Source organism: Acomys russatus, chromosome 18 (assembly GCF_903995435.1).
Source record: "Acomys russatus chromosome 18, mAcoRus1.1, whole genome shotgun sequence".
Lineage (NCBI taxonomy): Eukaryota > Metazoa > Chordata > Mammalia > Rodentia > Muridae > Acomys > Acomys russatus.
Window position 1 is genome coordinate 1,116,384 of NC_067154.1, and position 17,698 is coordinate 1,134,081.

General features: G+C 43.4%; 1 protein-coding gene across 1 annotated transcript in view; it reads right to left on the reverse strand.

The window, feature by feature from the left end:
- Micu2 (mitochondrial calcium uptake 2) overlaps nucleotides 1–9,077 on the reverse strand; it is an 81,237-nt gene extending 72,160 nt beyond the window's left edge. The window contains exon 1 of the mRNA XM_051160635.1: nucleotides 8,868–9,077. Within this exon, the coding sequence (XP_051016592.1) occupies nucleotides 8,868–9,077 (210 nt within the window). The remainder of the gene's footprint in view (nucleotides 1–8,867) is intronic.
- Between the last annotated feature and the right edge of the window lie 8,621 nt (nucleotides 9,078–17,698).

Consider the following 17,698-nt stretch of genomic DNA (forward strand, 5'->3'; position numbering starts at 1 on the left):
GGGTATCAAGTCTCCTCTTGGTAACCTGCTGTCCTTCCTCTGAGTGCCACCAAGTCTCCCCCTCCAGGGGGCATGGTCAAATGTGAGGCACCAGAGTACATGAGAAAGTCATATCCCACTCTCCACTCAACTGTGGAGAATGTTCTGCCCATTGGCTAGATCTGGGTAGGGGTTTAAAGTTTACCGTCTATATTGTCCTTGGTTGGTGCCTTAGTTTGAGCAGGACCTTTTTATCCAAGGGAAATCCTGTTTACACACACGCACGCACGCACGCACGCACGCACACACACGCACGCACACACACGAAAGGAAGCTGCACTGTGTAGTGCATGTTGGCCTCCTTGAACGCAGAGATCTGTTTGCCTCTGCTTCCCAATACCATGTTATTTTCTTTTAAGCATCTATTCTATACTCATGATTTCCTTGTTCCTAAGGATGAAAATTCTGCTCAACAATGAACACGTCTTAACTGGAGTGAGGAAATCATGAGTGTGTTCTCACATTCTTATGCAATGATAGGCCACATCTGCCACCTGGCCAAAGCAAAAGGTTTTGTAAAGCACCACACAAAGCAACACATGCTCAAATGTGTGTTGGGAGGTGTCCTTGAACAGGTGAAAATGTAAATATAGAGGATGTATGATACTCTAATTAAATTTATTTTACAAATGATTTTTAAAAGATATTTGGCATTTGAATCAATAATATCAGTATGCTAGATCACACTGTAAAAAGAGTTTGAGTTTCACAGTTTATAGTATAGTAAGAGGGGGTTGGAGAGATGGCTCAGAGGTTAAGAGCATTGTCTGCTCTTCCCGAAGTCCTGAGTTCAATTCCTAGCAACCACACGGTGGTTTACAACCATCTATACTCTTTAATGCCCTCTTCTAGCATTCAGGTGTACATGTATCATATACATAAAAATAAATTAATAAAATAAAATTTAATTAAAAATAATATAGTTAGAGACACTAGACTCTTAGAAGAAAACACAAATGTTAACTACAACATGGACAGCACCTTCACGGAGAACCAATGGTCCATGAAGCATGGCTAGCCCTACACAGGAGGAGGCCCTCCTGATGGATGGTCAGTGAGAGTAACTCATACCAACTGACACTGTGGGTGTCAACATTTTAAAACTAAGAAGCCAGGCAGTGATGGCGCACATCTGTAATTCCAGCACCCAGGAGGCCGAGGCAGGCAGATCTCTGAGTTCCAGGCTATCCTGGTCTGCAGAGCAAGTTCTAGGACAGCCAGGATTACACAGGATTACCTGTCTCAAAAACAAAATAAAACAAAACTAAACAAAAAATTAAGAGTAATCCAAGCTTCCTACTAATACTGCAGTCCGTCTGGATGTCACTGAAATGCTCATCATAGTGAAAATGAGGTGACACTGAAAGGTATGTCTAAAAATATGGGTGACTATAGGGAACACAGATGTAAAAACACACTAATACAATATTTCTAAGGTATGTTGACATGTGGGGCAATTTTATTATGCCTACCAGATTTACAAAGGTCTACCTTAAAAGTGTTTGTTGCAGGACGGAAGAGGGCAATAGCACAGATGAGCTCACAGCAACTGCTAAGTGTGCACAAGAGACATGCAAGCTTAAGCCAGACCAAATCCTAGCACAGAGGGGAAAGGTATGGAAGGAGCTATTGGCATCTGATTGCTGCTGGAAAAGGGAGTCTATTCTTATCGTTTGTTTGTTTTTAGATAAAGGCTCTTTACATAGCCCTGCCTATGCTGGAACTATGTAGACCAGCCTATCCAAGAACTGAGTCTGCCTGTCTCTGTCTCTGCTTCTGCCTCTGTGTGTCACCATGCCTGGCAACAGTCAGTTTTCTGTAATGGTGTGACATCTAGTCTATCAACTACACTCTAGTGTAGGCCCCATAGCTCAGCCATTGCTCTTTTAGCTGGTATGGCAGCTGCGGCCACCTGCACAAGATCCTCATAAGACTGGGTCTGTTGAGTTCTCTTACAGGAATGGAAGGCCATCAGACTCTGTCCTGGCACTCCTGCCACTCCCTCCCACCTAAACCCAAGCTCAGCTATGTGTGATTCTGTCCTAGCTGTACTTGGCCTTGGGAGATACTACAGTATGTACAGGAGGTAGGAAGTTAATTGAAGTGGGAGACTCCATCTGTGTAGCTTTTGGGAGGTTGGCACCATGCCAAGGTAGAACTTTTCAGCGATGCAGCTGTTTTGCCACCACCCATGCTCCTGCAAATGAGCAAAACAAACTTCCTAGCTCATTAGGCCAGCCTGGATGGAATGCTCCCTTTGGGTGGTCAGCACTCTGCCTAGGGTGAGCAGGCACTACTTCACATCTTTCCAGAAGTTCACATATTAAATCCTTTGTTATAAGTAGTCAACCAAGGGTTTCCTTGTCCCCTGAAACCTGGTGGAATGTCTTCACTCTACACCAGTTATCTGTGTATTATTTCTCAGCTCCTCAGACACTCTTCTTGGGTCTGCTCCATGACACTGGGGCTGCAGTTTGTGAATTCTCCTTTGCCAGCTGGAGCTACTTTAGCCTGTCAACAGAGGACAGTAGACTGATAGTGCAAGACACCAGAAATAGAAAGGCATTTGTTCCTATGTCCCAGCCTGTCTTATTTATTCAGAGATGGAGCCCCAAGGCCCACATCAAAGGTCAAGGCCACTTCCGACAGGTAGGTACAATGACTTTGGCTGCGTCATCAGGGAAACAGCCCTCGCACCTGGGCACTTCCTAAGAGTTCTACTGAGCAGCCACCATAGCAATTCCAGAGGCACCTTAATTGCACACAACCCAGCACATAGTGATTATGAAATGCTGTAAAGCTGAATGACTGTATGGACCAGATTCAGTCCTGTCACCCTTTCCAGAAATGGCAGGCTCCTATTGGTAGGTTTCTTACCAGTAGACGGCTTTATCTTGCTGTGGTGTCTATTCATAGCTGCTTCTAAAGGGCTGATTTCACTTTATGTGTCCCAACACTTCCTTCCTTCCATGTCCACTCTTCCTTGCCTAGGGGCAGGTACCTATTTTTTGTCCCTGTTATTTTTCTGGGGTTTTTTCTCCTAAGAAAAATTTGAGACATTGTAAAGATATAACCTTCAGCTGAGATGAGCAGTATCACACAAATACATGCACATGCATTTAACAACAGCAACAAAAAACATTTATTTACTGACTCATATTGTGTGTGCGCACATCCACATGTCTGTGGAGGTCATAGAATAACTTGCAGGAATTGGTTGTCTCCTTCCACTGTGTAGGTCTCAAGTTGTCAGGCTTGGTAAGTACTCTTTTACCATAGAGCCACTTTGCCAGTCCCTAGTATTAACCACTATATAACACCAAAATATACTATTCAGTTGGCTTCTGCCATATGCTAGGGCTTTTACCAGTAGAAGCCTCTCAATTTAGTTGGAGTGAAATCACTGATTTTACATAAATTCTAAAATTGATATTTACTATATTAAATGCATAACAAAGACAAAATCTCTTATGAAGACACACATAAATGCTAATAATATTAAAATCTCAATTCATATGTATAGGCAAAGGAGATGAATTTTACACTTTTGAAAAATTTAGTTATTATTAGAATAAAGTCCTTATCAATTAATTTATTCATTCTGTTAAGCATTTATTGCATATATATGCTAGCCATAATATATCCATGGAACACAGAAGAAAAGGGTATAGTCTCTTTACTTTTTCTACTGGGAACATGGTATGAATATCTCAAGCGTTCCAAGAGTAGATCTGAGTTTATTTGGGAAAATGGGGAGTTGCTCTATGCTGTTGGCTAGCCTTTCTATAAATGGTAGCCAAAATAAACCCACGTTATTAAGCAGTGCAGGTCAGTTCATTCCAGCACTGTTCTATGTACCCAAGTGCAGAGAGGAAACAGACAAATAGCCGTTCCACTAGAATCGATATAAGTATATAAAATAATCCCATAGGTGAGAATAAAAACTTAATTAGTTGAGCAGAAGTTTGTAAGGATTATAAATACAAGTATAACTAAACCTACTAAGGGGAATAAAATACCAATACATTTATATAATAAAGTATGTGGACTAATATCACATTTACTTAGGGTAGAGAAATACCCATTATAATATAGAGCTATTAAATAGACTGAATATCCACTGTTAGGCCAAATGATTTACTATTTAAATAGCAGAAGACAAAGTTTTCATTAAAAAGCAAACAAAATAAATCTGAAGTGATGCCAGGAAAACTTCTAGTATCTAATATTCTATATAACTTGACAAAATTTAGAAGCAGCTCACTTACTTACTGATGAACCCTAAAGCAAGCTCTACTACAAACTTGTGGCAGGAGGCAGCACTGTGTTACCATGTTGTACACATTATGTTCTGAGACAATGCAGTCACCTTTACATAAGACCAGTGCAGTTGAGATTTTGCGAGGCCTATCTTGCAAACCAGTTCCCCGTTAAGGTGCCACCATTTCCCAGTTACACTGCCCCGCCCCCCCCCCCCCCCCCGCAGAGCCAATTAAATAGTATATAGCTTGGTAAGATTGTGGGTGTAACAGGAATTGCAAAATGATACTTTGAGATGCTGTAACAATTATATAGGAAAGTAACATTCTCTTTATGATAGAGTTAGATGCTGTAAAATACTAGTGTTGGGCTTCTTAAACTTTTCCAGTCCTGATCCATTTTTTTAAAAATAAGACCCTAAGTATAGAGGTATATAAAACAGATATACAAACCAATTACTGATAATAAATTATCAATCTATCTTACAACAACAACTTTTTTATATACATATATTTTTACCATTTATTAAAAAGAAAAGCAAATTTTTAGGTAGGGATTGGAAGATGACTCAGCTGTTAAAAGTAACTTGTGGCAAGCAAGAGAACCACAGTTTAGGTTCCCAGCGGCCATGCAAATGCCAGGTCAGTTGGGTGTGGCGGCCTACCTGTAATTCCAGTTAGGAAGGCAGCCACTGGCTTCTCAGAGTAAGCTGGCTAGCAAGACCAGCCAGAATCTGCAAGCTGTAGGTTTGAGTGAGAGACCCTGCCTCAAAGAATAAGGTGGAGGACTGATTTAGGAAGATTTCTGCTATCACCTCAGACCTCCACACAGATGTGTACACACAAGCACACACATACACATGAAAAAAGAAAAAGAAAAGGAATTTAAAACAATGGGCTGCCAGATGGCTCGGTGGGTAAAGGAGTTTACAGCTTAGACTGAAGACCCAACTTCTGCTCACTAAGACCTACATGGTGAAGGAGAGAGCAGACTCCACTCCAACAGTTAAGTTACCCTCTGACAGCCACACACTCAGAGCAGTTGAGCCCACACATATAAATGCAAATAAATGCAATAAATATTTAAAAAGTACGTAAAAAGACAAATGTGCTCCTTAAGTCCTGGCTGGAGATCTGACCCTAAAGGAGGAAGCACATTGTCAATAATGTTTTTTAGAGTTGACTGATACTTTGCTTTCCTGGTTAGCAAAGCAAACAGACAATATGCATAAACACGTCTAAGTATTTAGGGACAATTCAGAAATTGTTGGAAATTATGTCCTAATCCCAAACAAAATTTCATGGAATGACTTTTTAAAATCAGTAACTTAAAAATTTGACATCAAATATTTAAACACAATACAGCCAAAGATATAGTACTTTGATACACACTGAGAAATGAGGGTAGAAACATTGTCTCTTTCTGCTAACCGGATGTTTCTGTAAGAGCAGGAAACTTTGTATGTACAGTAAATACACTGCAATTCATAACACACACTAGTCTGAATCTGAGCCAAAATGCTCAGACAGTGGCTCCTGTGTGTTTAGAGTAAGGCGCCAGTGAAGTGTCATGTTGTAGCAGCAGCGAGCACTGCTACAAACACCTGGGATTCACTGCCTGTTTTATGTTTGATTCTTTTGTCCTTAGAAAACTTTTAGTCTTGCCCTCCCCTTTTTCTTTTTTTAAACAATCCCATATCTAGTTATGGCCCCACATGAAAGCCTGTATGAGGGTGCCACCCACAGTTAAGCAGATGGTCTAGTGTGTGATATTTGCACTGCTAATTAGACAAATTTAAATCACAGGCCGAAACAAAGTAGCCTCTTTTACCTAAGACACTTTCTGTGGGGGTTGGTGTCCTTGAGACTAGAACTCCTGGAAAGGCTTCCTACCATACAAAGTCCTGCCACATGGCTTAGGTGACTTAATGGCATTCCAGGTCACTGCACACACCCATCTCATGGTTCACTCTTTTGCTGAGTCAAACTTTTTTGTAGATCTCCGAGCAGATATTCTAACACCTATACTCCTCTCTGCCAAATGAATTCCCAAGCAGCCCCAGGATGACCATTATTTTTTTTAAATCACACCCAGGAGTGTGCTGGATGCTCTTCAACGACCCTCCAACACCTACAACATTACATTAAAATTGCCCTCTGCTGTCAGATGTTAAGTAAGGTGTCTTTCTAACCCCACTCCTTACACTGCCTTGGTACACAGGATTTCAATAATTATAAAGTAAACAAAGATGGGTTCCAACCTGTTGCTTCATGACCTGGACATCTATACTTAATTCCTGTTGACCCTGCATAAGTCACAAGCTGTTGCTCACAATAGAAAACAGAAAAGAGGCTGGGCGGTGGTGGTGCACGCCGTTAAACCCAGCACTTTGGAGGCAGAGGAAGGTGGATCGCTGTGAGTTTGAGGCCAGCCTGGTCTACAGAGTGAGTCCAGGACAGCCAAGGCTACACAGAGAAACCCTGTCTAGAAAACAAACAACCCCCCCCCAACAAAAACAAAAAAAGAAACAGAAAAGAGTATTAATCTTCATTTCTTCATTTTTACTAGAAAAACCATTTAGTGTGGGGTGAAAATGAAGGCTATTCTCATTATTATACTAGACCCACATGTGACACAGAGTAGAATAATATAAAACTGTATGCACACATGTGTCCCAGATGGTGGAGGGTTAACAGGTCCCTTTTAAGGAAAACACATCCAAATCACTGCCCTAGAGGGGGATTTTTCAAGCCACAGCTACACTGACTGCACCAGTTTTCAGCCACTGTTGAGAAGGAATGCCCACTGTGGGAGTGAAGGCATAAAACCCTGGTTTTCAATTAGTACAAGGAGCAGATCAAGCTGACTTGTGCCAACAGATATTGTAAATCAGTTGATAAGATTCTGTGATTCTTTAGTTAGGTGGAAGGTTACAAAGTCAGAGAATGAGGGGGCTAAGAGTTGGGGAAAAAACGCAAAATACTACATCAGTGTGAACTGTCAGGTGAAGTTAGTATTTTAAAGTGAAAACAGGCTAGGAGGGAGGCAGAAAACAAACAAAAAACAGAGAAAAACCTTAAAATTTGGAGGAGGTGAAGTGAAATCAACTTACAAATTGTTGAGGGCTTGTGGGTAGGAACTAAAATTTGGTTCCCAAACAGTGAGAGAGCCTCTGGCTGGAAGTCTTCCGCCTTAATAACAAGGTCATGGAATGTGACTACAGTGGCTCTAAATTACAGAGCTTTAAAATGTGGAGGGCTTAAAAAAAAAAAAATGTGGAGGGCTGGGGGATGTAGTTCAGTAGTAGAGCACTTGCCCTAGTGCAAGGGAAACTAAACAAACAAACAAACAAAACAACAACAACAACTCAGAAAAAAAAAAGAATTTATTATTCAAGGCACTAGTGGTTTCTAAAGCTAAAGTAAAAACCATGTGTGAGAATAACCTAAGGTTCTAAATAGGGTGGAATTGAGTATGCAAGCAGAACAACCAATAATGAAAAGTAAAATTGTCTGACATAAGATTAACAAAAGATGTGGGGGCTGGAGAGATGGCTCAGTGGTTAAGAGCGCTTGATTCTCTTATAGAGGGTCCAGATTCAGTTCCCAGCGCTCATGTGGCTCACAACCACCTGTAACTCTGGTTCCAGGGGCCCAACACCTTCTTTTGGCAACTGGGCACCAGGCTTGCATGCAGTGTACACACATGCACACAGGCAAAAACTCATACATATAAAATAAAAAGAAATCTTAGAAAAAAGTTAACAAAAAGGCTATAGGGCACCAGAAGTTCTTTAATATCGCTAATCAGATGTGCTGTGAGGGTGGAATCTATGCGTGCATACACTATGTTACATTTTAATAACATTTACCAACTTTTAATCTGTAAGCTATGCTTTTCTCTTGTTGCATTTTAATGTTTAAGTTTTTCATTAGAACTAGATAATAGAAACTAACAAGTAAGAAAAATAAAATACTACTTTTAAGTCCAAGAAAACCAAAACCACAACAAAAACGCTGAAATGTTTCTCCTCTCTCTCCCCATAAATTTTAGGTAGGACTTTCAAACGTCCCAATGTTTTATCTTGAAGTCGGGTACTTACTTAACATCTGCACCCTAACAGCGCAGGCTTTAGGAAAACTTGTTTTGCTGAGTAGGCAGTGTCCGCTAAAACACTAAGGTTTAGACTCAAGTAACTGATAAAATCTACAACTATCAACTGTTTAATTTTTATAGTTGACATTTTCCTGACTGGAAAACGTCACGCAGTAGGACGACTCCGTTGTTTCTCATACAAAGGAGCGATCAGGGGGACCTTTGGCGATAAAATGTTGACAGAGATATCTCCTGATGAGGCTGGGGACGGATGCCCAGCACCGGACCACAAGGCCCCTTCTCCACCAGGTGGGCAGAGGCGTGTCCCGAGCCACGCCCACACGCACCCCCAGCGGGGGGCCTCCCTTTCCCGCCGCCCTAGGTCTTCCAGGCACCGGCCTGCGGTCTGCGGGTCTCCAGTGCCCCCCGCCCCTCCGCCTGCCTCCCAGGGGCGCCTTGGGGCGGAGCCGTACCTGCGTTAACACCGTAACGCTGCCCTCGCGCGCAGCCGCCTTCACGCGGCCGTGATGCCATGCCGCTCCGGCTCCTGCCAGGGCCACGCCGGCCACAGCCGCTGCCAGAGGGCCGCCACCCGGCCCCGCTCGTCGGCGGGCCGCGAGCCCGCGCCATAGCCTTCCGCCCCAGGCCGCCAGCCGAGCGCTTCTCCCCGCGGCCGCCGCCATCTTTGCGGAAGCTCCCGAGTGCCGCGCTCCACCCCCACCTTCTGCTGCCCCGAGAACTCACGAGTGTCCGGGCTCTCGCGAGAGCTCAGAGGTCTCTACCCATGCTCTCCGCGTGCGTTGCTAGGTGTGGCTGCCTCCTCGACCGTTCGAGACCTTTTAGAGGTGACCCTCGGTTTGGATGACAGGTTCCAAGGCAAAGACACTGAGTTAGCTAGAAAACTGCCCAAACAAGTCAGAGCCACCACCATAGTCCCAAGAAGGGAGCTGGAGGGATGGCTCAGAGGTTAAGAGCGCTTACTGCCCTTCCAGAGGACCACAGTTTAACTCCGGATGCTTAAAGCCACAAGTAACTCCAGGGGACCCAGCGCCCTCCTCTGGCCTCTAACACGCCCCCCCCCCTAAAATTAAAATTAAAAAAAAAAAAAAAAGAAAGAAAGAGTAGTTGGTTCTGGGTGAAAGGCTGTGACCACGTATATATATCAGACAAGTTAGATCAAGAAAAGGGACTAAGGGTGTTTGATGATAAATGCAGTGTCATGATATTTCACTTGTTAGACGTAAAGATAGCACCTTTGGCGTCGGGAAGGCAGGTGTCAGTGTGAAGTGGGCACTTTTAGAGCTGGAGAGGGAAACACTTCTAACAATAAGCGGTAAAGGGTGATAATTATAATCACCGTGGGCATGATCGCAACAGTAGAATTCTATCCTCAAGCTGGGGTATGGGGCTGAGAAGTTCTGTATCGTCTACAACACAACATTTGCCCTAAATGCCACATGTCTGGCTATACTGAGTTGCTGAGCCAGAAAGTTGGTTCAGTAGGGAAAGTAGTTGCAAGTGAGAGAGGAGACTCCCACAAGTTGTTTTCTGACCTTCGTGTCCATGCAGTGAGTTCCAGACCACCCGTGGCTACATAGTGAAATCCTGTGTCGAAGGGGGAAAAAAGGAACTTAAGAGTATGTGTACTTACTCACCATTACAGAGTCTACTTTTGCAGAAAGTAAACATTCTCTTATTTCTTTTTCTTTTTAATTTTTTAATTTATTCTTTAAGACTTATTTTTATTTATGAATAATGCATGTGTGTATTATGCCATACATGGGTGGGTGCCCTCAGAGTCCAGAAGAGGGCGTTGGAATCCCCTGTAGTTGGAGATAGAGGCAGTTGTGATCAACCTGATGTGGGTGCTGGGAATGGAACTCTGGTCCTCTGGATGAGCAGCAAGAACCCTTAACTGATGAGCTATCTCTTTAGCCTCTAAAATTTGGTTTTTAATTTGCAGTAAAATGTACGTGACGGTAGTATTTTAACCACATTTAAGTGTAAAGGTCAGTGGTCCTATATATGTTATTATACAACAACTGCCATTTATCTCTGGATTTTTTTTTTTAATCTTGCAAAACTAGAAAGCACTTTTCAAGAGCCTTTTCCTGTTTGTCCACTCCTTGTCTTTCATTTCTATTAAATAATATCTGATCCAGACTTGTGACAATCATTTTCCTCAGAACTCCCAGACAAAGCCACTGTGTTTTTAAACAGTTGCTATTTACTGAACATCTCATTTAAGTTTTGTTCTTTTTTTATTTTAATTTTTAAAATTAATTTATTCTTGTTACATCTCAATGGTTATCCCATCCCTAGTATCCTCCCATTCTTCCCTCCCTCCCATTTTCCTCTTATTCCCCTCCCCTTTAAGTTTTGTTTTTTCAAAACATTGGTTGATGGCTGTTATCCCACCTGAGACTAAGAGCAGATACTCACCTACTCCATGCCCCTGTCAGCAGGGCCCCACTGTGTTCTCAGTCCTGGACGCTCTGTCGGTGGTGGAGGGGATTTCTCCCTAGTGTAGATGTGCCCTCATTCTGTAGCCTGGGATCTTCAGTTCTCCCTCACCATGGCAGAGTAAATTTATTATGCTCTTGTTCAATGTCTGACATGACTCCTGTCACTAGAAATTTCATCTGGGTGTGTAGCAGTTTGATGCCCAAGTCATAGGTGAATAATAACTGCCAGTTTGAAGTGTTGCAAAGTAAAAATAAAGACAATAGCAGAAGGTACCATACCAAATCTAATATGACAAGCTAATGCAAACCCCTTGAGTTGCTACCATCCATCCCTAGTCTTTGCTTCTTTTATCCTAACCAGTATGTTTTGATCTGCAGTTAGAGCTTCCCTTTTTTGTTTTTGTTTTTGAGACAGGGTTTCTCTGTGTAGCCTTGGCTGTCCTGGGCTTGCTTTGTAGACCAGGCTGGCCTTGAACTCACAGAGATCCACCTGCCTCTGCCTCCTTAGTGCTGGGATTAAAGGCGTGCGCCACTACGCTCAGTTTAGAACTCCCTTATTTCTCAGGTGCCCAGACCTTTCCAGCATGCCTTTCTAGCAGGGAAGTAAGTAGACTTACTATGCATAGACTTGTAAGCCTGGCCTCAGTGTTTGAGTTCTGTGATTTAGGGCACCGAGGCACAGTTTTCTTACCTGTAAACAACCCTCTCACAGTTTCAGATGGGAAATGAAATGGGGTCATTCGTAGGAGGTGATTAGCCGAATGCCTGGCACACAGGGTGCACTCACGACGGGATGGAGTTTGTCCTTTTCAAGACTTGGCTTATTCCTGCTCTGTCATCACAGAGGATCCTGACTGGATGTCCATGATTCCAGATCATTAACCCATATTAACTCAGGGTTCCCCCGACTTCCTGCCTTTCTCTGTCTCAGGTCGTCAAGTTTATTCGCATCTTGGCTAGATTAACTACTTCTCCACATGCACCTGTTGTTCTAGATTGCCAACGGATAGCTTGCTTCTGACTCTTGGTGATTCAGTGCATTCGAGGACATGCTGAGACACGATGGGCATCTTATCTTGTAGCTTAGTCTCACTTTCCAGAAACCACATCTTTATCTGCTTCAAGCTGTGTGATTTGCACAGCTCCACCACCTACCTAGTCGAGTCAATATCTCCCACTCAGCCATGACCCGAAGCCCAAGACAGGAGCATAATCTTGCTACGTCATTCAACTTTGTCCCCCGTGTATTTTGCCGTCCTCACAGGGGAGAATATCTTTGTGTCTCCAATACCTAGCCAACACAGTGTCCAGCACACCCCAGCCTGTCAACTAACAGACATATGTGCAAGTGAATGAATACATAGCACTGATGAAATGTTGGGGCCCTCGTTTCCAAATTTGGGGTGACAGTCTATTGCTCCTTTGCTACAATTATTTTTTTAAAAAGCCTTGTTTTAGATTTGCAGCTTTTAAAGTGGGAATCTTTGACCTTACTTTGAAGATTGCTTTGTAATTAGTTTGCTTTCATGTTATATGTCCAGCTGCCCACGCCCCCTCCCGCCCCAGAGAGCTTTCAGGTAAGAATTAATGTATCTAAACTTTTCTTTTGCAGAGGAAACAAAGTCTTTTAATAGATCTGATCTCTAGCCAGCTAGCCAGCTAACCATTCTAAGTATGAAATTGTCCCTGGCAGCTGCCGACTATATTGGTCTTTTGGGGCCTGGCTTTGTTCATTTCTTCATCCCTAGCTATAGAAAAAGCCCTGAGCTGGGATGTATTTTCAACCATGCAGTTTATAAACCAATCTCCAAATAAGGAGCGACTGCTTCTTCAGCTGGTAACACCCAGTCTGTTTTAAAGTTGTAATTGCAGAGAAACAGAATGGTACCACGGATGGTTTCCAAATATTGTTCTTAATTCACTTACTCAGGGCTCTTTCTCTGGAGGAGGGACAAGACAAAAGTGATATGGCAAACAAAACAAAACAAAACAAACCCACCACCACCAACAAAAAAAAACTATCATGAGGACCCTTCCCCCCACTAGTGGCAAGACTAGGCTACATTCTGCAACAGTGCCAGGTGGTCCTTCACCATTGGTCTGCAGAGAAAGGGAAGGACACCATGGGTTGGAGAAGTGAGTGGCAAGCGTGCATGGGTGAGAAGCATTTGGAGGCGGGGTGGCAAGTCGAATGCAGAGATGACTGCATACAGTGTGTGTTTATGGGACTTGGAGCAGAAGGGCTGGGTTGGATTTGACCTTTGTGCCTGGGAGGAGGGGAATGTAACAATTTCCACAACGTGTACATTCGTGTGCTGCTTAAAAAACTGACACACCTGGGACTGGGGAGATAGCTCAGTGACTAAGAGCACTAGATGCTCTTGCAAGCAGGACCTGGGTTGGCTTTGCAGCACCCGCATAATGGCTCACACCTTTCTATCATGCCAATCCCAAGGGATCTAATGCCCCCTTCTGGCTTATGCAGGCACTGCAGACATACATACATGCAAAACACCCATAAACATAACCCCCTCCAAATTAAAAATATGACACATTCTGAAAGGTAATCCTATTGTATCAGTGTCCTGAATCCTGGGATTGGTCCCCATACTCAATGCCATCATAAGCTTATAGTGCCATTGTTGTGTGTGCGGCCTGTTACAGTCTACAATGTCCTCACGCTCACGGCTGTACAGGGAGCAGTTGTCAGCCCCCTTGACCTTCCACATGTTGCACTGTGGCTTCATGTCCCGTCTCCTGTAGTCTCACCTGCCCTGAAGCTGACCTCTGCATCTCACACTTTCTACCTATTGCCTGCCCAGACCACGTGACTCTTCTCATGATGGCTTTCTGTAAATTATCTTCCTAACTCCTGAGGTCCAGTAATGTAATTTCTGTGAATTTGCTGGTCTTGAACAGAAAAATCAACCGGTTCCTCTAGCTGAGGAGGACACTCTACTTCGGTAACATCTTAAAAGAAGCTATGAAGTCAAGGGCTGCTTTGATCTTCACATGTGCGGGATAAATAAAGATTGTGATCTGGTTCTGTGCGGCTGTTTACTGTTACATTACAGAAGAATGTGCATTAAGATTGATTATCTTTGGTGGAGGAGAAAAATACAGGGGATTCTTAACAGATAAGTTAAAGAGGCTGGGCCCAGTCCAATGTTAATGGAGAAACCAGCCCTTGAACGGGCATTATAAAGAGCCATTGCTTAGAATAGTTGGCGGTTGAACTATGTTTATGGTAGATAATTGGGTGGTGGAGGGTATGATTCACTCTCTGAGGCCCTAGATGAGTCAAAAGGATCGCTAATTATGTCTTTCTGTGCGGTTCAGGGCATGGGTAAAAATATCTGGGGATCATGATTGATACCAGCGTGTGTAGAAATAGGTCAAGATGAAATCTCACTGACAGCAAGGCTGCCCTGCCGCGAGGAGCCTTTTCTGTGTCTTTCAGGTCCTCTCTGTTCTCATTCCGTTCCCACCATCCCAGCTTACACTCTTTATTACCTTGTGCTGTGATGAGTGCAAGCATCTCTTAACGCATGCCTTTGCTTCCAGTCTTTTTCTCCTCCCCAGCATTCCATAGCTGGATGTCAGCTCAATCTTCCTAAAACATTTCTTTCAGCATGCATCCATTAGCTGTGTGCTTTAACCTCCTAGGCCTCCATCTCCTTGTCAGAAAGTGAGAAGATGGCTTTCAATTTATTTTTCCAGTTCTAAAATTTGTGTTCGGTGCTACCCCGGAGTGGTATTTGTTTTTCATTTGACAGGTTGTGTTGAGTGTGAAATATGTGCCAGGCATGGTACCATGCCCCGGTGTGTGTGTGTGTGTGTGTGTGTATGTGTGTATGTGTGTGTGTGTGTGTGAATGTGTGTGTGTGTGTGAAAAGAGAATTAAGATTGAGTTCCCTATGTGCTGCCCAGGCCTCTCTCAGTGGGCTGTGCCTTCCGTGCTCAGACTTTTTAAACATAGGATCCCCCATCTATGTGTGTTTATTAAGTCTATGCATTTATGACTGAAAATTTAAAAATACATACTGACAATTTAAGTTTGGGTGCTGAGGACAAGACTGGTTTGGAAAAGTGCCCTGTTAACAAGAGTGAGGACTTGAGTTTGGTACTCAGAACCTGTATTTTCACTGTGGCGTGCAACTGTACCAACACAATAGGCTTTAGGCGGAAGAGCTCTGAAGCTTATTGGCCAGCCAGCCTAGGCAATCAGTGACCCCTGGGTTTAGTGAGACACCCTGTCTTGAAGGGTAGGGTACATAGAGACTGAGGAAGACACTTTAGCGCCACACCCACAGGCAGACATATATACAGTCCCATGTGCACATGCGTATGGACAAACACCACACACACACACACACACACACACACACACACACACACACACATTATAAGATGAAAAGTTTTAAATTTTGTTATAAAGACAAAATAATCTTTACAAAATTAAATTTTATTCAGAGGTGCAACAAAAGTTTGCTTTCTCTAAAAATATTGATACTATTTAGTGAAATGAAATTGGCTTGGGGATTTCTTAGTATGTGTGTGTGTTGTATTGCATATTTATGTGTGTTAGTACAGTGCATTTATGCCTCAGTGCTTGTGTGTTGGAGGTTGGGGGAAAGCTTCAGGTCCTTGATTTTTTTTATCTTGGTAATGACAGGTGTGGTGATTTAAATGAAAATGGCCCCGGTAGGCTTGTATGCTTGAGTACTTGGTCCCTGGTTTGTGGAACTATTAGGAGGTCTGACCTTGTTGGAGGAGGTGCGCCACTTCAGGCAGGCTTTGAGGTTTCAAAAGACTTGTGCCATTCCCAGTTCTTTCTCTCTCTCCCTCCCCCACGTCTCCTCTCTGTCAAGATGTGCAGTTGTTCATGTTGCCATGAGTTTGCTCCACCATCATGGACTCTAACCGTTGGAAAACACAAGCTCAATTGGTGCTTTTTTCCCCCTACGTTGTCTTGGTGCTTTGTCACAGCAGTAGAAAAGTAACTGAGACACTAGGCCAGCTGATCAGGAACCTTCTAAAGATTCTCTTATCTCTGCTCCCATCTCACTCTTGGAGAGCTGGGGTTACAGACACATGGGACAGTGTTTGGCTTTACATGGTTTTGGGGGATCTCAACTCAGGCCTTCATATTTGTGTAGCAAGTGCTTTAAAACTGAGCCATCTTCCAAGCCCAGCCTGCAAATTGTTGGTTTGAGCTTTTTGTGATAAAGACAGTGTCCAATACCAAGTAATTTAGACATTACTTTTGAGTCATGATCATAGCTCAAGAAAGCATCACATAGAAATATATTAATTCAAAAGCAAGGAGTGGCTATTGTTAGCTAAAGTGGCAAAGTCATGATGCTGTGTTTTTTTAGCCTTCTATAGTGGAGTTAAATCTGAATATGGACAATATCAGAAATAGTAGAGTATCGAGTGTCCATGTATAATACATCTGGTCCACTTTTGCCCGATGTCAACTCCTGGCCAATGCTGTTTTGCCTTCTTCTTTTCCTTGGACTAGACTATACTCACACAGTTGTCAGACTCACTGTATTTGTTATTGTCTGGTTGTTGCAACGAGATACTCTTGAATACAAAATACAAAATAAGAAAGCAACATAAGCGATGACTTAATTTGCCTCCTGGTTCGAGGGCATATACAGTCCACTGCCATGGAGAAATCATGGTGGCAGGAGCTTGAGGCAGCTGGTCACATTGCGTTAGCAACCAGGAAGCGGGAGGAGATGAGTGCTAGTGTTGCCTGGCTTTCTCCTTTTTACGTAGTCCTGGACCCAAGCCCACAGCTAAGGTGGGTCTTCCTGTCTTAATAACCCAATCTAGGCAACCCTCAGGTGTGCCCAGATGCTCATCTCCTCGGCGATTAAAGATCCTGTTCAGTTGATAATATTAACCAGTACACTCACTTAATCTTACTTTTATTTTTTATTTTTCAAAGAAAGGGTCTCATGTAAGTTGGCCTGAATTAGTTTTGCAGCTGGATGACCCTGAATTTATGATCCTTGGGCCCCCACCTCCCAATTGTTTGGATTGTGGTCATGCCCCACCTTGTCAGGTTGATGAGGCACTGGGGATAAAACCCATGGTCTGTGTATGCCAGATAAGCAGCTTTATGACTGAGCTGCACCCCCAGCTTCATATAATCTTTGACACATTTCATCAGATTAAAAGATGAAGTCTCAAAGAGGAAAATTCATATGCTATTTCTTTCTTTTGTGTTTCTTAACACCACTTTGTAATCCACTGGACACATGCAGCTTCTCTTGGGAAAAAGTTGTATAAATTGTGTTAAATGCTAGGAAGGCGGGGAGACACCAAAGGTTAAAAAGTCCAGTACAGCCCAGAGCAGTAGTGGACACCTGTAATCCCAGCACTCAGAGAGGCAGAGGCAGGTGGATCTCTGTGAGTTTGAGGCCAGGCTGGTCTACAAAGCGAGTCTAGGGAACCCCGCCTGGAAAAACCAAAAAAGAAAAAAAAATCCCAGTGCAGTGGACCGGGGGCTGGAGAGATGATGGCTCAATGGGTAAGAACGCTTGCTGCTCTTGCGGGGGACCCAGGTTTGGTTCTCAGAACTCACACCGTGGCTCTCAATCCTCCAGGACTCAGTTTCAGGGACCCAGTGCCTTCCTCTCATCTCGTCTCCCATCCCCTCTCCCTCCTCTTCCCTTTTTCTCTCCTTCCTCCTTCCCATCCTTTCAACTCTGACCTTTCTCCATGTCTTCTCTCCTCCTTATATTCCATTATGTCCCGTCCTCTTTTTTTTCTTCACCTTTCTCTTCTCTCCTTCTTTCCCTTTCTGGTTCCCTTCTAGTAGTCTG